Source organism: Botrytis fragariae (genome assembly GCF_013461495.1).
Source record: "Botrytis fragariae strain BVB16 chromosome Unknown tig00000001, whole genome shotgun sequence".
NCBI lineage: Eukaryota > Fungi > Ascomycota > Leotiomycetes > Helotiales > Sclerotiniaceae > Botrytis > Botrytis fragariae.
In genome coordinates, this window is record NW_023500987.1 from 1111020 (window position 1) to 1132848 (window position 21829).

General features: G+C 43.2%; 8 protein-coding genes across 8 annotated transcripts; 3 read left to right on the forward strand and 5 right to left on the reverse strand.

Annotated features, from left to right (window-relative positions):
* Nucleotides 1-1279: 1279 nt before the first annotated feature.
* On the reverse strand, nucleotides 1280-3225 carry Bfra_000338 (putative spermine spermidine synthase family protein; the record flags this gene model as incomplete). Its single annotated transcript, XM_037330783.1, has 3 exons — nucleotides 1280-1741; nucleotides 1794-2094; nucleotides 2150-3225. The coding sequence occupies 3 exons, from the start codon at nucleotides 3223-3225 to the stop codon at nucleotides 1280-1282; spliced, it is 1839 nt and encodes a 612-aa protein (XP_037197116.1).
* A 682-nt stretch (nucleotides 3226-3907) lies between these two features.
* Nucleotides 3908-5387, reverse strand: Bfra_000339 (putative l-galactonate dehydratase protein; the record flags this gene model as incomplete). Its single annotated transcript, XM_037330784.1, has 3 exons — nucleotides 3908-4498; nucleotides 4551-5156; nucleotides 5232-5387. 3 exons carry the CDS (start codon nucleotides 5385-5387, stop codon nucleotides 3908-3910), a joined length of 1353 nt encoding a protein of 450 aa, XP_037197117.1.
* A 2161-nt stretch (nucleotides 5388-7548) lies between these two features.
* Nucleotides 7549-9480, forward strand: Bfra_000340 (uncharacterized protein; the record flags this gene model as incomplete). Its single annotated transcript, XM_037330785.1, is given in 5 exon segments — nucleotides 7549-7584; nucleotides 7632-8457; nucleotides 8480-8668; nucleotides 8808-8914; nucleotides 8932-9480. 5 exon segments carry the CDS (start codon nucleotides 7549-7551, stop codon nucleotides 9478-9480), a joined length of 1707 nt encoding a protein of 568 aa, XP_037197118.1.
* Nucleotides 9481-10187: 707 nt separating this feature from the next.
* On the reverse strand, nucleotides 10188-11652 carry Bfra_000341ca (uncharacterized protein; the record flags this gene model as incomplete). Its single annotated transcript, XM_037330786.1, has 2 exons — nucleotides 10188-11232; nucleotides 11282-11652. 2 exons carry the CDS (start codon nucleotides 11650-11652, stop codon nucleotides 10188-10190), a joined length of 1416 nt encoding a protein of 471 aa, XP_037197119.1.
* A 247-nt stretch (nucleotides 11653-11899) lies between these two features.
* Nucleotides 11900-12268, forward strand: Bfra_000342 (putative u6 snrna-associated sm-like protein lsm6 protein; the record flags this gene model as incomplete). Its single annotated transcript, XM_037330789.1, has 3 exons — nucleotides 11900-12011; nucleotides 12065-12178; nucleotides 12237-12268. 3 exons carry the CDS (start codon nucleotides 11900-11902, stop codon nucleotides 12266-12268), a joined length of 258 nt encoding a protein of 85 aa, XP_037197122.1.
* A 233-nt stretch (nucleotides 12269-12501) lies between these two features.
* Nucleotides 12502-13629, reverse strand: Bfra_000341cb (putative methyltransferase protein; the record flags this gene model as incomplete). The annotated part of the gene is made up of 5 exons (XM_037330787.1): nucleotides 12502-12923; nucleotides 12976-12991; nucleotides 13048-13117; nucleotides 13178-13188; nucleotides 13261-13629. 5 exons carry the CDS (start codon nucleotides 13627-13629, stop codon nucleotides 12502-12504), a joined length of 888 nt encoding a protein of 295 aa, XP_037197120.1.
* A 474-nt stretch (nucleotides 13630-14103) lies between these two features.
* On the reverse strand, nucleotides 14104-20247 carry Bfra_000341cc (putative phosphatidylinositol 4-kinase protein; the record flags this gene model as incomplete). The annotated part of the gene is made up of 8 exons (XM_037330788.1): nucleotides 14104-15300; nucleotides 15346-15633; nucleotides 15680-16508; nucleotides 16556-18025; nucleotides 18085-18254; nucleotides 18305-19930; nucleotides 19983-20172; nucleotides 20240-20247. The coding sequence occupies 8 exons, from the start codon at nucleotides 20245-20247 to the stop codon at nucleotides 14104-14106; spliced, it is 5778 nt and encodes a 1925-aa protein (XP_037197121.1).
* Nucleotides 20248-20541: 294 nt separating this feature from the next.
* On the forward strand, nucleotides 20542-21387 carry Bfra_000343 (putative proteasome component c5 protein; the record flags this gene model as incomplete). The annotated part of the gene is made up of 2 exons (XM_037330790.1): nucleotides 20542-20648; nucleotides 20700-21387. The coding sequence occupies 2 exons, from the start codon at nucleotides 20542-20544 to the stop codon at nucleotides 21385-21387; spliced, it is 795 nt and encodes a 264-aa protein (XP_037197123.1).
* Nucleotides 21388-21829: the final 442 nt, after the last annotated feature.

Genomic DNA, 21829 nt, shown 5'->3' on the forward strand with positions numbered 1-21829 from the left:
CGATTCCAAATAGCATCTCGTATATTTCGATATTGCTGTTGTATTGGTATTTAATTCCGGTCTCCTTTTGCTTTCAGATATTATATCCTCAGTCCTATGATTTGCACGTGCAGGAGAAGTACAACACTGTATGTAATGTACATCCAATACTTCTGGATTTCTGCAGCGACCAAGAATGCCTAATCGACCCAGCCAATCCAATTCCAATCGTTTAAAATAACCCGTCTCCATAACCATGAAGATTCATGTGAGACTCTCTTTCGTCCAATTCATCCAAATGCCTTCCCAACAAAGACCAGTGATCCGTTTGCTGTATCATTGGCAATGAAAATGACTAAACAAACTTGCTTATTCTTGACAGAAAACGAAGCAAAAGAAAGAAACAAAGACAAATCATCAAATCAGATACCCACTTAAGCACCTTGGCCCGTGATATCTTCAAGCTCTGAGTATTCATTGTAACACCTGCCACAAATCTCCCCGCAATTCTCATTCTATCCAACAGCCAACCTCCAACAAAACGGCAGAATTGCGGGGGTGGAGTCCTCTACCTAGTCAAGTCTCCTACCCGCCTCACTAATTTTCCATCTTCGGGCATATACTCCGTAAATAACCTACTAATCTCTGCAACCTACCTACTCCACCCCTTCACACCGTTTTTCCGTCAAAAGAATAAGGATTAACTACCGACATACATCAAACATGATACGCACTGTATGCGAATTTCTTGGGGTGCATGTCACCTATGCATAAGAGATATATGGAGTTAGGGACTTTCCATAATAGGAAGGAGGGTATGTGATAGAGATCATTCGGTCTTTTCTTCACTGCACTTTCGGGGGATGAAGTGTTTGGAAAAGGGAATTTAGGGTTATTAATTACATCATTTTATTATGGAAGATTTTTCCTTGCATCTTCTACCCCACAATCTCTCTTGGCATTGATCCTATCGACTGGGCATCAATTTCTACCGAGGCCTGATATGAGAATAGAGTGAAGGTATGTAGAGTAAAGAGAAACTCTTGAGACTACACTGTACTTCGTAGCAATCTCGAGAATTCTACGATGATTCTCAATGTAAAATTGACCTCATGCACTATTTGCAATTGACCAAGCATCCAGACACACATAACCCGACCTATGTCCCAATCTTTTCACCTTATACTATACAAAAGTGCCAGCCCAGTAAATAATCCAAGATTCCCACCAACACAATTCCTCATCTCCGATATAACCAATGCAGAATCCCACTTCCTTCCCTCATCTCAAAATCTTCCTCCTACCAATCAACCCAAACACCTCCTGGTAATACTCCCCTCATGACTCCCCAATGCCCTTTCGCACTTTTATCCTGCCACTCCTGCAACCTCCCAGTCTCGTTCCTCATCAATACCCCCGCAAAAGCTTCTTCTCCTTTCTCTTCTCCTAGCTTTAACTCTTCGTCTTCTATCTCCCACTTTGGTAGTAAAAATGCTCTTCTCGCATTACTTCTCAAAAAGTCCTTCTCAACCGGTTTACGGAATGTGATTGATGGCGCAGAAGTTTCAGGACCCAAAGGAGGCGTTTCGGAAAGAGGCTTCTTGCAAAAGATCACCATGTTAGTGAAATCTTGTCCCGTTTCCGCAATGTGTTGATCTGTTGGTGCTTCGGCCTCACGGTAAATACGACAGGTGGGGAAGAGTGAGCGAATTGTACGATGAATGATTAGGAATGGGGGAAGAAGGAAGTCTCCAGCGTAGTTCTATAGGTAATTAGTACGAAAATTTTAGAATGTCAAGAACGATTAAACGTACAATGGCGATAACACCACCCGGTTCCAAGATATCGTGAAGATCCTTCAAAAACTCATATGTGAATAGTTCAACAGGTTCAGCCCCGCCTGTAAATACATCGTGCACAATGTAGTTGAACCTCTTTCCTTGAGCTGCAAAATTTGATGCTACAGATACGGCGTCCTCAATAATAGTTTCTTGAGGCTCAGGAAGGGAGAAGTATTTTTGAGCGAAATCAACCACAACGGGATCAATCTCCACCAAGGTAGTATGAATTCCATGGGATATCAGAGCAGCTGGAGTGGTACCAATACCGAGACCACTATTTTATATCAGTATAATGAACAATTCTTTATGGAGAAATCTGAGAAACTCACATGACCAATGCGCTAGCATCCTCGTCTTTAATTGGCTTTTCGACTTCAATCAAACGTATTGCCTCTAGCATCACAAAGATTCCATAAATAGGCTCAGCAAGTCCTTTGGCCTTTTTCCCATTGACCAACCATTCTCCTCCCAAAAGACTATGATCACAACGCATAGCACGGAATCCATTGCCCATCGTCAAACTTTCAATAACGGACACATACCCAGTCAGAGATTCTTTTCGTTCAAGGATTGACCAACCATTGGCATTCATCGTACTATTAAGTTGATTTATCGCATATGACGTTGGAACATGTACATTAAATAATGCAGTATGGAATAGTGCTGGTAGTATCCAAAGTAGAAGTTTCGAAGGAGCAAAAGCTGAGAATAAAGCCTGGAGTACAATTTGCATTCCAAGACGTGTGAAAATGATGGATTGACCAATGTATTGAGAGATTTGATTTGCGGATATATATTCCACGGTTTTGAAAAAGATATATGAGAAAATACCTGGTGCTGCATCGGATATCCAAGGCCATCGACCGGATGTGAGTTCCAAATCGTCCAGTGTAGTAGCAGTACACGAGACGGAAAGGACGAGCAGAGGTAAAAATGTGAGTCCTTCCGTAATAGGAGGTCCAAGATTAGCTCCCATATAACCACTCAACTTGAAGAGTAAATATTGGGCCACTGGAATGTAAGCCGCGATAATTGGAAGAAGTTGGACTGGTCTCCTAATTGGAAGATAGCGCCTAATGAATAGATTTGACGACCAGCCTAAGAAGCAAGCCGTCATGACTCCTTTCGAATGCCATATTCCAGCTGGATATGATCCATAGACTGGAGAGAGAGTAAGTTGAGAGACATTTGAATATATGGCGGCGAGTGAAAGGAGGGTAGCGGATTGAGCCAAGACCCAAAGTTGAGATAAGAGAAATCTGGATGTGGTCTCTTCTTGAGCTTTCGATGCTAAGGCTTTGAGCTCTTTCTCAAAATTATCTTGAGTAAATGATTGTAATTGCTCATCGTTTATACTTGTTGGTTCCGATGATTTGGAAGGCTTTGTGGATGATTTTGGTGCCATGATATCTACGATTTGAGATAGTTCAAAGAAGAGGGGTGAGGTGAAGGTGTTTAAACTCCCGCCAATAATATTATCGAGCAAAAAAAGCAACAAATTAAATCTTCAACATTACTTCCACAAAAGAGAAGGATTCGAGTTTATATTTCAATGAACTGATATCTGAATACGTTGCGACAATTGTTTTGTTTGAGGCCAATGCGTGAATTCTGAAACGCGAAAGAACCATAAAACACGTGATGTTTTAGATGAAAGAAGGGGAACAAGTCCTCGCTCGGAGTTTGATATTTTCGTTCCGTAAGAGATTTAGGATGAATTGGGTTAAATTGGAGTTTTGACCATGGGATGAACTAGTGGGTTGAGATTAAGGACTTGGCCGTGTACTTATCATTACATCGTGGTTCATATATTCAGTTCAGTGGGGGAGAACTTTCAAAGCAATCGCTCGTTGTTAGTTTGTAAAGTAAATAAATAAATAGGTATATAAATAATGATACTACATTTTTGGGATAACGAAAAAGTTATACAGGATGCCATCGTTGCCCTGCGGAAGAGGGCCCAACATGAAAACCCTCGACCCCTATTGGGATGAAACATAATCATACAGGATGCCATCGTTGCCCTGCTGCCGAAGACCCAACATTAACGTCATCGACACCCCTCGCAACTCCATCAACAACATCATTTAGATCTTGATGCCCTCCAAAATAGGCTTAGCCTCCTCACTCTTCCACCAACTGACTCCATCCTTTCCTGGGTACTCAAATTGATCCATGCTTGCTGCCTTCATCTCAACACTGTATCCTGGCTCCAATGGAGTCTGGTAGTACCCACCCTTGATGACAGATGGGTGCTCGAAGTGCTCATGGAGATGGTCAACATATTCGAGAACGCTCAACTTTCCACTGACTACGACGTAGTCAATGGTACTCAAATGTTGAGTATACTCTGGAAGTCCAACACCACCACTGTGTGGAACAATTGGGACACCGAACTTCTTGGCCATGAGGAGAACAGCCAAGACTTCATTGACACCTCCCATTCGGCAGGCATCAATTTGGCAGACATCGATGGCTCCGCTTGCCAAAAGTTGTTTGAAGATAACTCTGTTTTGGCACATCTCACCAGTTGCAACACCGATTCCATATGGTTTGAGAGCCTCACGAATAGCCTTGTGACCGAGAATGTCATCAGGAGAAGTGGGCTCCTCGATAAACCATGGCTTGAACTCTTTGAGTTGTTGCATATATTCGATAGCTTCAGGGACAGACCAAACCTATATGATTGTTAGTTTGAAAACGAATTATCACTGCTTTGATGTGACATACCTGGTTTGCATCAACCATAAGAATATTGCCCTTGTCGTAGCCAATAACTTCTCTGGCAATTGACAAACGTTCTCGGTCATCCGCAACAGATGTTCCAACCTTGAGTTTGAAATGTCTGTATCCCTTGGCCAAAGTTTCCTCCAAGAGCCCCTTCATCTTATCTTTGCCGTAACCCAACCATCCGGCACTTGTGGTATAAGCAGGAACAGCCTTGTTGTTCAAGGCATCTTCAATTCTCTTTGCCTTTCCTCCCTCTTCAGCCTTCAACATAGCAATGGCCTCTTCAGGTGTGATAGCATCGGTGATATAACGGAAATCGATACAGCTGACGAATTCCTCAGGGCTCATGTCTGCAACAATTCTCCAGACAGGCTTGTTGAGTGTCTTTGCCCATAAATCCCAGATAGCATTGACGACGGCTCCAAGGGCAAGATGAATAACACCCTTTTCTGGACCAATCCATCTGAGTTGTGAATCGGAAACGAGATATCTCCAGGTTTGACCCCAATTCGAGACGAGGGAAGAAAGGGTACGCCCCTTAAGACGATCAGCGACATGGTCGATTGCAGCACATACGATATCGTTTCCACGACCAATTGTGAAAGTCTGCGAGAAGAAGTATTGGTTAGCGGGGTGTAAGTAGGGTAATTGACAGTAAACGAAATATTGTAGTCATCTTACCATGCCATGACCAGAGAACTCGGAATCGGTCTTGAGAATACAGTATGCAGAACTATAATCTCCAGCAGCGTTCATAGCATCTGAACCTGTCTTATCGAGAGAAGTGGGAAATCGAACATCGCGAGTATCCCAACCTGTGATTGTAACTTCAGCCATGATGATTGGTGTGAGGAGTAATTGTGAGCAAAACAGGTAAATGAAGAAATATGAGAATGAATGATTGAAGAGGAAGAGAGAATTGGAGAGAAGTATTTGTCCTACAGATCGGGAAAGAAGCAGACAAATATATACAAATTCAATGGGCCATTGGAACGTTTGGGAAGAAGTCAAGAAGGCATAATCAATTGGCTCAACAGTGGGGCAATTGGACCGAAGCCAAAAGTTCGACGATGATTTCTGTGTTGTTTGCCTGTTTGCCTGTTTGGTCAATGACATTCAAGGATTTGTATTGGTGGAAGAATAGAGTTTCCTGTCAACCCCGCGCTATTTTTTTGATCATTTACCTCACAGGCTCACACGGTCCTTTTTCAGTCCTCACTTTCCCCCATTTCACTCCACTCACACTTCACCACTCACAACTTCACTCCAATCATGCTTCACCAACCCCTCGTAACCCCCTGATTCGGAACCCCCACATTGTTCGAGATTTTGGTGGGAGAAAGAAAATCCGGGTGAGACTTGATTTTGGATATCCCAGCTAGTTGCCGGTAAGTATTCATGGTATTCATGGTATTCATGATATTCATGCAAATACTTCCAATCGGAATTAATACAAAATTGCTTGATCAACCCATCATACGCCAGCAAGATTGCAATGCTAATATTCCGAGCTTCTACTCTTTCTTGGAATTCTTTAAGAACTCTATACTCGACGAAAGACTTGGTATAACCTCGTCTTCTTCGCATTCAATTTCCACATCATGGCTTAACTCTCGTTTCGAGGGCCTTCGTGGAAAACTTACACTACACATTGTTTATTATTTGATCAAAGCGGAACGAAGGACACCTCTCGTGACACTCCATGCATTGAAATGACAATGTCTGGATCTGACCCCACCTATGGACCGAGTTATTGGGGTCGTTCGACAGTGGTGTTGAGACTTCAAATAGACTCAATGCTCCACTTCGTCAATTGAGAGCATAGTCATTCATTTTGGAGGAACATTCGGTGACAGTAAAACACTCAACCATTTGTGTTTCTTCTTCTTTCTAAATTTTTGGATGGAGAGGAAAGGGTCTTTTGGTCGCTTACCAAGCCTTCCTGAATACCTGATGGGCAGGCCCTTTCAAGTTTCATGCTAATATAGCCGGAGACTTGAGATCAACGAAGTTAAGCTTTCCAGGGCCCATACACGTTCTTTCAGCCGGAGCTATCAGTGCAACTCTCTTACTGTACGTGCCGGGCCATCTGACAACCATTGCTAGAATCGATACCAGATCTGGATCGGTTGAAGGAGAACAATTTGATTCATTCTTCTGGGTCAAATTTTGAAAACAGGTAAACTGCGCAGATGTTAGCAAGTAAATGTATGCATTGCAGAATACAAAGAAAGAGGGTTGAAAAGATCCAAAATTAACAAGCATCTAGTTATTGTTTCTCTCGTTGGGAATCAAGGCAAGATATAAATGCTTCCTTACCTAGTGGTACCAGAAAATGAGCTACTCGGCTTCCCAAGAAGTTTGCCTGGAGATTAGAGGAATTTTTGAACCCGAACATTTTCAATGCATGTACATATTACAATTGCACTGGATGTTTCACATTTGCTGTGCCGTTCTTCCCTATTAAATTACCAATTGGCTAACATACGGATACTATACTCTATTCCCTGTTGTTGATATTTTGGGGAATACAGAGTATGAATGGCCCGTCAATGTAAATTTTCAAAAAAAATCAAGCCCATGCAAAGCTTTAACGCCATAGGCTACTGACCTTAACTCAAGATACGATTGGGAAGTCCCCTTAGAAATTGGTCAGGAATCCGGAATGCAGGATCTTGAAATAAACAATGAACGATGTGGATGTTCGGGCAAGGATGCAAATTCTACCAACATGCTTTATGTTGGCCTGATGCAATAGATGCATGGGGAGCACACACTACTCTCCTATCAAAAGACAAAAGAAAGCAAGTCCAAAGCTTTTTCCCGGTTATGGTGCTTTATTCCCAACAGATAGAACAAGCCATTTCAAGCGTGGCTGAGTAGACTGTTTGTTTTCTCTGGGAAAATCTGAGAAGCTCTCCGTTGTCTATCGCTCCTTAATCATTGCACGGATGGATACTGCTGGAAACGTCCTATAGCCATACATTGAGTATCAATAATGAATTCTGGGGCCTTCGATTCAATGACTATCAAAGTAAAGAAATTTGCAATTACTTCCAGACGTTCACGAATGCTCTGTAGGGATCGAAGTTTTTCTACTCAAACGGAACTCAATTCTTTCTTCGAGGAGTTACCTATGGTTCGGATTTTTTTTTAGATATATTGGCTGATAAAGAAGCTTGCGAGCGTGATATCAAGGCATTAGTATCTCTGGGGATCAATGTACTACATGTTTATGGAATCGATTCAGGTCAAGATCATGGGGAATGCATGCAAAAATTCATGGAAAATGGTATTTGTCTACTAATCGACCTACATATCACGTCTACGTATATCTGCATCGATTCTACTGCATGGACAAATCAAAAGTTCTTCGCCTATATGGATATGGTGAATGCATTTGCTTTCTACACGAACACACTCGGATTCTATCTAGTCGACAATCCCATTACAGATAGTTCCACTTATTTAGCACCACTCTCTAAAGCAGCTGTAAGAGATGTAAGAGGTTATATCAAAGCAAGAGGCTATCGTTCTATACCCATTGGAGGATACGTTCTGACTGATAGTGATTACGCACAAGAGACCTATCGACTGGTTGCAGATTACATGGCTTGTAGAAATTGGAGCATTGATTTTTGGGCGTTGACAGACTATTCATGGTGCGACAACTCCACGTTCACCTCTTCGAATTACTCTCGTCTCACCGAAATTTTTTCCGACTATCCATTACCAATATTACTCGCAGACTATGCATGCGAACCCACCACAGAAGACAACAGTGATGTTGGCGGCCGGATCTTTGATGAAATAGGCACCATATATGCGTCCAAAAAAGTCGGATATTTGGTCGGCGGAATCGTGTATGAGTGGGCGAGCTCCAGCGATTCAGATCCCAGTGACTATGGTAAGTAAACCTCTTTGGGAAGGTGTGCTGGATTTCTTACAGTGTCTCAGCAGCTCTGGTAAATTTAACCGACAACGTGATCCAGCTCAATCAAATTATAAATCATTCTCAACACAACTTGCTGCGATAAATCCTTCTATAACTCAAATGTCAGCTTATACACCAACTATTACAACGGCGCCATCATGCCCGGATGAAAACGCAACTTGGGGTATACGCATCCATCCAACATCTATTACATTCTGCGAATGTTAACAGCCGCATCGACAATACTTCCCCGACAGCAAATACTCTGGTATGCGATTACATGATAACTTCTCTACACTGTAAAGTTGACCCATAAACATCAGCCAACACAATCACATTTGTTCAAGCAACTCTATGTACATCAAACTCCACAATTTGTGACGATTTACATCGAATGTCACTTCTTCAACTTATGGCGCATTTAGCGTGTGTTTTCCTTGGCAACAGGTTTCCTGGGCTATCAATCAATTCTACCTGAATAAAGGAGGTTGCTCGCAAAAAACAACGACGGCAAGTCTGAAAAGTCTCAAAGCTCTAAATTCTAGCTGCATCGATATTTTGGCAAAAGCAGGCCCGTTAGGCAAAACACCAATTTGTTCAGATATAACAATTGCCAATTCTACCTCAGACTCAAATATCACATCCGTATATTCAGACTCCTCAACTGATAGCCCCAGATCCTTATCCGGCGGTACCATCGTAGGAATCGTGGTCGGAATCCTCCTAGCACTTATCGCAGCCGGTTCTCTCATCTTCTTCTATCTACGTAAAAGGAAATCGCGAAGATCGCACACAGCCCAAGAACTAGAAGCTTCCACTCCCGGTCAACACGATACACCAGCTGAACTTGGGAATGACGGTCAGAAAGCAGAATTATGCGCCAATGATACATCTACCAATGCAGGAGCAACTAGTCCGAAGGAATTGGCCCATGAAGGCGATGCGATGTTGCCGAGAAATCAGAATGAGAGCCGGGAAATTTGTGAAATGCCTTGAATTGTGCTTTAGGAGGTCGGGTCAGGGTGTTTGGACTGTGCAGGTCAAGAATGAGGTAATGAGATTATCAGGATTGGCGTTAAGAGGGGGTCATTGTGGATATAATGGTTTAGAAGGAGGAGAAAGGATGTCTATCTGTCCGGAAAAGGAAAGAGAGCGTTGATGTCACGAGCGGAAGAAAGATTACTCACCAAGAAACTTTTCTATAGATACCCCGAGTTACGAGAGAGAGATGAGAAGCATAGTTTTATGAGGACATTCTATATTGAAGTTAATTATTAGTTTCCCAATCTGATGCTTAGGAGTTCATATCAATAAAATCGCATTCAGCTTCGCGAGTGATCATTCACAAATTAGATGGAAGATGAACAGACGGCCATGAATCTCTCCGCTTTCTCGAGTTTCATCCGTTCACTTGTTCGATCTATGAACCTGGAATCCATTGCGCGAAAAAATGCAATTTACATAGTTATATATTGACAAGCCCTCAAATTTTACATATGTAAACCAAAGGAACAAATACCAAGTCCTCGCATTAAAGGGAAGAACACTAGTCGAACATGTAGTAAGCAGTTCCTGCATGTCAGAGAACCAAGGAAAATAAATTCATTCAGGGTATCAATATTTGCCAGCCAGTACACCACACACGCTTTCAATTCCCAAAACACCGTTTTGCACCAGTAATCATCAAGCAGAATGCCATGCCATCATCTAATCAAGACATCCACTGTATCCATATCATCGAAACCCGCCTCTTCCACTGTAGAATCTAGCTCCAAATGATCCCCATCAAAGCTCAGAATGATTTTCTTATCCGCCGGAATCTTATTCGTACTTCTGAATCCATCTACCAATTTCTTGATCGTCGTCGTTGGCTTCACATAGGTTTTGAATTCCTTGATATCCTTCGATTGAGCTTTGAGTATCAATCTCATCTTGTTGACTGGCTGGGGTACAACTTCAAGAGGTTCTTCTTCATCGTCGCTGATTTCTTCGGCTTCGGCTGCCTTGCAACATTCGTCCCAGAGATCATTTGTCCATGCCTCCATATGTATTCTACCACTATTGAAACCCTCACCTGTAGTATCGACATCGCCATTCGTGTTGAAGTCGAGGCCAAGGGATGCGCATGTCATGGAATCGAACAATCTTTTATTTCGCCAGGTGAGTAAAATCGAATCTTTCAATTCATCATTCATGTGTATTCCGTCCATTTCTTGTTTCCCGCACCAAGCCTGTCGAACTTCTCGTAGACGCTGATGAAGTTTCCGCCTAATGATTAAATTCTTGGTGTTTTCCAGTCGAGACGATATAAAAATTTCTAATATAGGTTCGACTTTTTTATTATCTTGGAAAACATCGTCGTCGACTGCATTTCTGTCCGGTTCATGATTTTTATTTGCCCATTCGACATTACTCCTCTGTTGGGCTAGATCTGCAAGTCTCTTGTTCTCTCGTGCCTTTGCCAATAATTCCGGGAATTCCTCTTCGGAGAATGCATCATCTTCATCGTCATCAAGAATGGGAATTGGTTCGGCTGATGTTACAATGGGAGAGGAACTTCTGCTAATTCGCTGCGTAACAGGCGCGGCATCGTCGCTGTCGCTATCGCTCACAGATATATAACCCTTTGCAAAAACTTTCTGTTCTCCGCTCTCCCCATTTCTACTATGTATATCTTTTGCAAAACGACCCATCAAACCCCCCGGCGAACGACGCTTCTTCTGCGGGGATCTCGTTTGCGACTTGCGACTATCGGGTGTAGATATTGAAGATTCCCTAAACCTATCAGCATACATACAACACCATATCTGCGTGTCCATAAAATAAATACCTAGCCGGTTCCTCATCTTCTGTCTCACTATTCAAATCCACCTTCCCCCGCACATCCTCATTTGAAAACTTCCTTCTTTTTTCCACTCTCGGACTTGAAGATGACTTCTCTCTGCTCTGCGATGAACGCTTTCTCTCTAAGCTCGCGGCTTTCCTTTCCCTCTTAATCTCCCTCTCCCTAGCATGTAGTGGAAACAGATCTTTTGCGCGACTAAAAGCATCTGTATGGTCCATCCCCGGTTTGAGCTCTGGAGCTTGCGCTGGGGTCAACTTCTTCTTGAAAAGAGAGAACTTTTTCTTGGCTGGAGGCGCTGATGCACCAGTATCGGGGTCTGCCATATTTAGTTATTATTTGTGCGATTTTTGTGATTGTCCTGATTGAGTGCATATGAAAATGAGGTCGAGATGTAAATACGGGGAAATTTTGGAGGGTTGCCGTTGCGAGGCTGCATGCGCTAAAAGTACCGGTAGCGATACCGATGCTTCATTTGCTGCCATTGTCTATGTAGAACTGTGATATTCAAAATTGTCTCCTCCATCAACGATAAGATTCTATCAAAGTCATATTGATATTTCGAAGAACGATATGGAGAACGGCGCATTACAACAAGGCGAAGGCAAGGATCCTTCATCCTTCCTGTCAGAAATTATTGGCTCAAAAGTCATTGTAAAGCTCAATAATTCTCTCGTCTTCAAAGGTTAGCTAGCTACCCATGCCTCCGGTCTCTGTCTAAAACTTACATCTTTGCAGGAGAATTACAGTCCGTCGATGGATATATGAATATTGCTCTAGAAAAATGCGAGGAATGGGTTCATGGAAAGAAGAAGACAGTTCATGGTGATGCTTTTGTGCGGGGCAACAATGGTGAGGATTCTTCCTGAACATCATTCGATATAAGCAGCTAATTCTGTGTGTCTCTTAGTCATGTACATATCGGCCGATGAATCTGCCTAATTTGCACAATGGTGGAAAAGCATTGGGCGGGAGTTATGGAGTGCTACACAGGAAGGGTCCTTTTACGAAATTCATGATATCCAAAAGACGACGATGGGATGCGACAAGGTAGCAGAAACTGGCGGGATTATGTGCACAGCCTTAAAAATAGGTGTGCCGATACTTGAAATTCGTGGAAACAACAATGGAGCAGCTTCTAAAGCTATCTAAGGCCATCTATCTACACTAGACATTCAAACCCTTGAGGTCCAGAAGAAATAAGTCTTACCATGCAACGCAACCTCACCATTCGCATTACGCTCAGCATCTATTCCCTTCAACGACCCGAGAACTTTCTGCTTCACTTGTTCTTTCTTCTCAGGCTCCATCACCGCTATAGCACTCAAAGTCCCAAATCTATTCCAAATAGCCTCATCACTCAACCATACCGTCCACTCAACATGATCTTCTCCAAGCGGTAGTGAGAACTGCGGTAAATCCTGCGTGAATGTATCTTTCAAGGTTTGCAATGGCGTGGAATCTAATTGATCCTCAAATACCTGTTTCCATTTCCCATGACGAAAACGTGGAAGCTCATCTTCACTACTCTCAACAATGTCTTTTAGGACCTGCTCCCATTTTGTGGTTGTTGTTCGACCGTCTCTTGGTGAGTTATCTGTATATCTTGTGATTAGTAGTAAGTGGGAAGATGTAATGTTATAACATACAATCTTCTATGTTCCACTACAGCGGACATGTTAGCATCTCAGTCTACGCCTTCATGAATCAGGACTTCTTACGATCATTCCAAATACCCCTCCAGGTCTTAAAGCTTTATGAATCTCCTTCAAAGACTCCTTTGTAGCAAACCTTGAGCGGCAAATCAGTATACAATTTCGTTTTCTCACGACTTCATCCTCTATCACTCACCAATGCCAGGACTACCAGAAACCCGAATTAGCAAACGTTCTCCTCTCATTTCACCCGTATTCCTAACCCACAAAGCAACTCACCTGCGAAGCAATAACCGCATCAGCCCAACCCTCCTCAATCTCCATGTTCTGTGCACTTCCCCCAACAATCTCCACACTCCCCTCCCACGCCCCCTCATTCCCCTTTCCAAACTTCCCCCTCAGAACCTCCTTCATCTCATCATGCGGCTCCACACACTTGATTGCAAACCCCTCCTTCCTCTCCGCCAACAAAGTAGTAAATTTTCCCGTCCCAGCTCCTACATCTACAATTCTAGCTCCTTCCACATTTTCCACTCCCAGATTCTTCAGGAGTTTAGAGACGGCTTCAGGTGGGTAGCTTGGACGATGTTTGTCATAGTCAGAGGCATTGGAAAAGCCGTTTAGGGCTTCGGGCGCTAGGGTTGACATTTTGGACGGGTCTACTTGAAATTTGGTATTATATTGATGACTGTAGATGTTGTGTAGGCTTAGCGGATTTAAATATATTTATGTATTTGGGTTGGGGTTGAATGACACTACGTCAGCGATGTGCCAGGGGAGCGGACCGGCACCGTAAATCGCAACCGCATTTGCAAAACTGGTGGGGAAGGTATGATTGAGATTCTGAAGCAATATGGATGTTGTGCAAGAAAAACCAAGTATTATTTTATATCCAAAGTTTATAGAGAAAGGAGAATTAAGAATTGCCATCCCATGCAATATTCCACCGCTTTCAAAAGACTGTCTATTTACCATACCAAAATTACTACAATAACCGCCAACGATTGATGTCTTCTACGATTAGTCAAACTAACATCATATCTCGAACCCGATGACACTACATCCCTCACCACCTATTCGGTTCAAGTCTAACATTCTTACCTCTAGAACTCAGTGATGTTTCTAGTACGGAATTCCGTTAGTCAGAAGTTGGAACTGATCATAGACTCCAGTCGAATAACTTCCATAACTCCTCTTTACCAAACCTCTCATGAATACCGCAGCCTCAGCCTCCGTCTTTTCCAACACAAATCTATCCCTGAAATGTTGAATAGACTCAGGCTTGAAGCAAGGAAGACCAGAATCCATCATGAGCATAACGAGTTGCGACAGCTTCTCTGTATAAGGACGAGAGGCCAAGTAAGCCTTTACGCATAATTCCTCGAACCATTTAAATGCCTGATGTTCAGTACTTCCTCCCATCACAGCCACCATCTCCGTTGTAAGCTTGAATGGCGCCCTTTCAAATTTGACACCTCCAGGGGCAATGTCAAAGCAGAATCCAAAATCGATGTGTAGAATGTGACCAGCGTCGTCAATCATAATGTTACCATTGTGTCGATCCTTGAATTGTAACAAGAAAGAGATGACCGAGTAGGCTGCCATACTTTTGACAAAGTTGGCACGCGCTTCTTGAAACCTGAGAGAGTCCTCATTTCCATATTTCGATATGAAATAATCATATAAACCATTGACAGCTTCTCTTCCCAGAATATCACGTGAGATCGAGTTTGGCAAAACATCAATGACACCACAACCAGGCGCTGTCGCAGTAACACGATACGGGAAGACGTAAACATCGAGGCCAACGTCATTGAAGATTCCACGGAACGCAGCGATCATTTGGAGGGCGAGAACGTCTTGACGACAATCATCACCGACTTTGAAAATTGCTGATTGCCAAATCTCAATCGAATTATCCATTGGGGTGCCTCCGTTTTTATTGGTTTCTTCGAGCATATCATCTGTGCCTTCCATGTCTGCACCTATACTTTTCTTGATGCGGAACGTTGCCATATATGGTGCTTTGGCATGACTTTGCAGGGGCTTTCCAGATTGTCGATCGATGCCAATTACCACACCATCAGGGTTACTAGGAAGATATACTCCAATCTCCACCTTGATCTTACGCAACTCTTCTTCAATTTTCTGCTTCTTCTCTGGCTTGGGTCTTTTGATGTATGGCTTCAGCTTGCCTGAAATGCTAGTAACTTCGTCAAAAAATGTGAATTCACGCTCATAGAAGGCTTTGTCGACACCCGAGAAGGATTCTATCATGCGATTTGTAACTTTGTCGAGTGTAGGTTTGACAACATCAGGCTGGACTCGTTAGTTTAACACTTTGAAAATATGCGCGCCACTTACAATCTGTGAATCTTCATCTTTGAAAGCATTGGCTTTCATGTTCCAAATAATTTGATGCGCAAAAAGTTGCGAGAACTTTGCAGTTTCGACAATATATCGCTCGACATATCCAAGGTCATCATAGCGCAAGGTTTGGACTATCTGCGGCACGTAAAAGAATGTGACATCAACAGAATGACTCTCCAACGCCCGCATAGCATACTGAACGATGAAGGGATGGTTTCGGTATGACGGTAAGAAATATGTAACAGCAGATATTGGGTTCACAGGAGCCCAATATAAAAGATACTAATTTTGTCAGCCTGTTGATAAGTAGTTCTTTCAAATCACGTACCTTCATTTGGAATGCAACATCAAATGGCAAAGTATCGCCAAGCAATATATGGACTGCTTCAGGCTCCGATATTGCTTTGTCGGGAAATTGAAGTAGAAGTAAGCGAACATCCTGGTGTAACCTCGCCGAGGGAAATCTAGAAACAAGTTGAATCGCCAAAGATGGGCTTTCGTTCCAGGCAGTTTTCACCAGAGGAAGTAGCGCTGCATCGTTAGGAACTTTAGCAGGAGCTGGAACCTGGATATCACGACCTTGACGTAAAGGATCAAGCCAAACATTCAATCTTATCTGTTCACTCTCTATTAATATATGGAGAAGCTCCTCCTTTGCTTGCATCAATTGAAGCATAGCTGTGGGCTTGGAGCCTGTCATGGTTACGCTTTTGAAAGCTAGAACGACATCATTCAACAAGCGAGTTTCGGCTTTCAATTGCAGACGGTTGCCACCAAATGACCAGCGAGGGGCAAATGTGAACCAACTAAGGGCAGCAGAGAGAATCTTGTCCTTTAATCTACATTTCGAGGGGAGATCAAGGGTAGTGGTGTGTCTCAGGACTCTTAAGCCGAACAGGACGATCTGAAATCTTATCTCTCGAGCAAGCGGGTGCCCAGTGGAGTGTTTCAAGCTATCCAGTGTCATTTCCAGGATTCTCAAAAATGTCTTCTCGGTATGTGGGCTGCCAAGGCGAGTCGCGTTGAAATGGCTGCTGAGGAGCTGTAGAAGTCGCGTATGGGGAGCGAGCATATTGTTGACAGCCTGTTGCTTTTTGGCCAGTACTTTCCTATCGCTAGGTGCGAACTCCTCCTTTATATAGAAAGGATCTTGATGGCTATCGATTGTTAGTTTGCAAGAACATGAATCCTTGAACGTACTTACATGAACATGCCATTGAAAATTCCAATTTTTCGATGTGAGGTCAATTCCCATTGTTGAGCGATTTCCATCAGAATCCTAGGTTCCATACTAGGATTTTCGTTGATAACGCCAAACCACAAAGATCCTCCAAGTTTAATCGACTGCTTGGTAAAAATAGCGAAAGGTATGGAAACAAGATAGCGGATGATAGCACATTCATCTTTGTCACTTCGGCAAAGCAAAGCAGCAGCTCTTCTCAGCACATCGCGGATCTCGTTAATTGCTATGTGTTTCTTTGCGTGAATTTGTGCTTCAAGTTTGGATAGAAGTGATACTGCATCGTTACAATCCTTGTCAGTCTTCGACGTGATCGAAGGTCTATGTTCGTCGAGATGCATGGAGCGCAGCCATTCAGCGTTGTGATCAGGAAGAGTTTCTGCATATCGGTACTCTTGCCTTGTAGTATATTGAGCAATGAAATCAGAGGCCGTATTGATATTGCACTCCCCGTGGCGATCGATTGCCTCAAGCCTTTGGTCCATACTTGGAATGACTGCTCCCATCTCTGAAGCAAACGACCGTCCGAGGGAGATATGACCATAAGCTCCTTCATCGTCATATTCTGAGAGGTATGTCTGAAGTAAACCCTTCACATTCGCAGGAGCAATATTAATCACTGCTGTGACCCAGCCTTTAGCCTTCCTGTATAAGGCATCAAGGGTGCGGCGACGGAGACCATAATCATCAGACAATTCGATAGTTATATGCCCTTTGGCGGAAGTGAATGAAGACCTCAACCCATATTCATCGGTTTCGGCTTCTAAACAACTTACCCACAGGAGTGACAAAAGTTCAAGAAGTGCAAACAAAGAGGATTTTTGACACAGAGCAGATGGCACATCTCGAATTATCCTGTCTGCGCAATTCATGGCAGCTTGCTGGACCCTTTCGATTCGATAGCAACAACCAGTAAATATTGAGGCTAGTTGTTTAGCAACGTACGGAGCTGAAAAGGTTGGGTTTAGGCCTGTCAAAGATTTGCGTAAATAAGTGTCCATAACAGCAGCTGTGACACTTTCCATCGTGCTGCTCATTTCACCTCTACGCATGCTAGGCTCAAGGAAGTAAGTTAACGCTTTGCTGCAATCGCCTGCATCAGCCCGTAGCGTTTCAACTAAATAGGCAGCTTGGAGGAAGATGACTTTACGATAAGTAAGAGCACCGATTTCTCTAGCTTTACTAGGAAGAAGGGCTGTGAGTCGTTTTTTCTGTGTAGTTTCGTGATCTTGACTGATTCCTCGGCGTAATACTGTATTTAATTCAATATCACTCTCCACCTGCTCACCTCGCTGCTCGGCAACAAGAGGTTTCGAATGGATCGCCAAGATACGTAATTCTTTCAGATGCAGCTGACCGCGCTCAGTGTTGGTAGTAAAGCCATGGACAACAATGTTGAACCAAGCATCCCGTACTAAAGATGACATCTCCTCGCTGAGGTCGTTGTTGGAAACCATATTATTAGTAGAAAAAAGATTGCCAAGGGCTGCAACAGTTGCGCAATCTCTTTGGCTGCAGCTTCTACGTCACCTTCGCGTGTATTCTGCCCTTGGTGAACATCTCCTCTGCTAATAATATCCTCTAGCAAGTTCTCAAAATATATGTCATACAAAGGGGCGTCTTTTTGCAGACGAGAAGATAGGAGGTTTCGCCCTTTCATCACCTAAATTGGATTAGTTGGTGTGGCTTTTGCAGTCTTTGTAGTGAACTTACAGCATGAAGTATAATTTCATTATTTTTCATGACACCCAGATGAGTGATTTTGCTATAAAGTTTGAGTAACGATCGGAATTCCAAAGGCCCTCCATGTAATGATAATTCTGCTGCCGCCGTGATAATACGAGCATCGATTAATTGGTTGATTTTGTCGATCTTTTGCAGAAGCATAGATTGAGCCAAAGCAATAATTTTAGAGTCTTGGCAATTCTGAGCAATAGCACATATAGCTTGTACGACGTTGCCATATACAGTAGATGTTTCCTCTTCTGTGAAGATCTCCAAGGATATGGAACTTCCATTAGAATTCTTTCCATAAAGAGTTGACTGTGCAGCTCCATCCAAAGCCAAATCTCCATTGGGTACAGAAGTATGTTTTTCTGGATGGGTTGCACCAGAGTTCAAAACATTTCCTAACGTATAAAGGGTAGTTATGATGGCATCCTGGGATAGATTATTCAGAACATATGCGAGACAGGCAGAGGCGATCGCGTTTGTATTCCCTTGCGGATTACCCTGGACGATGAATCGTGGGAGTAGGCGGCTGACTTCTGGAGCTAATTGAGGAGCGAGTTTGGAGACCAAGGCCATTGATCGAAGGACAACATTTGCCAATGTATCATCGGCCATTTGCACAGGATCCGCCAAAGTATCTTCAAGCCAGGACATCAATGTTTCAGGTTCAACTTCATCATCACTTACACTCAACATTGCGCAATTCATATAGGTAGTTAAAGCACTTGCTTTGACGGAAAATGCAAGTCTTTGCTGCCAAGCAGAACCCAAACGAAGGTAATCTGCGCCGTCTTCGAGAAGACTTATTTCATTCGAAGCAATATTTGCCAACGTGTTAACCGTCTCAAAATCAACTTCCTCATTACGAGGAGTGTTGGGTCTCGAATCCTCAAGACGTGACATTAATACGCTCAAAACATCTTTGTCTTTAAGGTTCTCGACATCAACAAGTAGAAGCGATGACCCTGCAACGAGCAGCCACATAAAACTCCGTTGTAGAAGCATAGCACCCAATGGGCGGCCAATAGCTGCATAATGGCGGACATATCTCTTCCACTCTCTTACGTGACTGCTCTGGAGATGGGTATTACGAATAGTCGAGAAAGCGGTCTCTACCGCCACCAAAAATCCTTCTGACAAAATAGCCTTGACACGTTCACATAAGTCCAATCTCTCCTTTGCGCTCCAGAAATTGACCAAAGAAGCTACTGCATCTAAGAATCCCAAAAGGGATATCGTTACAGTTGCAACGTGGATTGCTTCCTCAATCTCTGTAGCATACTCTGAGCTAACTCCTCGATTTTCCGTAGCAGTTTCGCTGGCATGTACACAGTTGTCTAGGTATATCGATAGCTTTTCGGAGATGAGCTTTTGTAGGTGGCCATGTTTGATACCAATGGAGAGAAGGGCGGTGGTAAGGTTGTAGCTCAGTGCCTCGACGGGTGATGGTTCAATCGCGCGAAAAAGGGGCGATTGCACAAACAATTGTGTATGCGCCTCAAGAACGTATGGGCCCAACTGACTGGTAAGCTTCTCCGCGCTGTATGTATTATCGATCAGAGGGGCTGCTCTACACAAAGCCAGAAGTACTTCAAATTCCCTAATGTTCTGCTCTAGGCATTAGTATCCTGTAGATAAGGAGACCTTCCCCTTTTCGTACCATAGGAGAGCCCGCCAACGAGCCCGGCGAATCATTGTTGCTTCCATTCACACGCCCAGATAACTTATTGTTACCAGGAGAAACACGACAGAGCCTCTCAATATCAGAACCCTCAAAATTTCCAGTTGATGACGTCGCAGAGAGTTCAGCGATTTTAGCCAGGGCATTTCGCCGTATGCTTCTTGGGAGACTTTAGATAAGAGTTTAGTGTTTGTAGATCTCGAAAAAAATAAAATCAAACAATATACCACACATACCTAGACATTTTTCTTCTTAAATAGCAATCAGCTATTCAGTCATGTTTACTGGCACCTAGGTAATTATCGTGAATAAATTGTTGTTACGGATATCTTCAATACCTAGGGATATAATAAAGTTGTTCCGATGTAGCTACCCCTGTCAGAAAGATTGGCGCTAGTTATCACCAGGCTGAAGGTCGACGCGACATCTAGAGTGATACCTTTGAACCTCAAATCTCAAACCTCCACAATATTTACCAAAGTCTCCCAAATACCTCTCCGCATTTCAACTTCAAAGATACCCGAATACGATAATCAAGATGTCCATGTTCAGTCAAAACCCATTGATGAATGGTCCAAATTACTCCTTCAATCAAGCTCCAACCAAGCAAGCTGATGGTTTCACACAACATCATGGTTTCTACCCGTATGTATTTTATGGGTGATTTACTGGCATTAAGACTAACATCATTATCAGATACACCGATAACGGTGGCTCTACTCTAGCAATCTCAGGTTCAGACTTCACCATCGTCGCCGGCGACACCCGTTCCACATCCGGATATAGCATTAATACAAGATACCAACCAAAAGTCTTCAAGATCGGCGGCACAACCGCTGCTCAAGACGATGCTACCCTCGTTCTCTCAGTCGTAGGATTTGCCGCAGATGGAGAAGCACTCAAGGAACGCCTCGATGCAATCGTCAAGATGTACCGCTACCAACACGGCAAGCCCATGAGTGTTAAAGCATGCGCTCAGCGATTAGCAACTATTTTATACAGCAAGCGATTCTTCCCATATTACGTTACCGCGATTCTCGGAGGTTTGGACGAGGAAGGAAAGGGAGCAGTTTACAGTTATGATCCTGTTGGAAGTTATGAGAGAGAACAGTGCAGAGCTGCAGGTGCTGCAGCCAGTCTGATCATGCCTTTCTTGGACAACCAGGTCAATTTCAAAAATCAATATATCCCAGGTAGTGGCGAAGGACATGCTTTGGCGGAAAGAGAAAAGATTCCATTGGCTAGAAATGAAGTGGAGGATTTGGTTAAGGATGCATTTGACAGTGCGGTGGAGAGACATATTGAGGTCGGTGATGGTTTACAGATGTTGATCATTACGAAAGAGGGCATTGAGGAGATTTATAAGCCATTGAAGAGGGATTAAAATGCTCTTGTACAGAGCGGTGATGCGAATTTGTATTACTAGCAAGGCATGTGCATCCTCGAGCAATTGCCTTTACGAAACCAGGTGTTACTTGAAACTCATGAACTTTGCCACTATGTCCAAATGAAGATGCATGCAGTTGTTTGATAAAATGTTTCCAACTCGGAATCACGCACACATATAGCAGAATCTTCAGTGAATAGACACAGGTCAAGTCGGAACAAATGAGCACACGCTTCTTTTCTAAGATTCTATTTTCTTTTGACTGGACTAGTAATACATGTTGACTCGAGGACTACTAACATATTTTTGGAGCACTGCAAAGCGATGCTTGATAATTTATAGTGGCACAAGTCTTGGTTTCGGACAGCAAAGCTCAAGTGAGCGAGACTCTCGAGAGCGGTGCTGAAACAATCTTGTTGAATTTGTTTCCGAAGGTGGG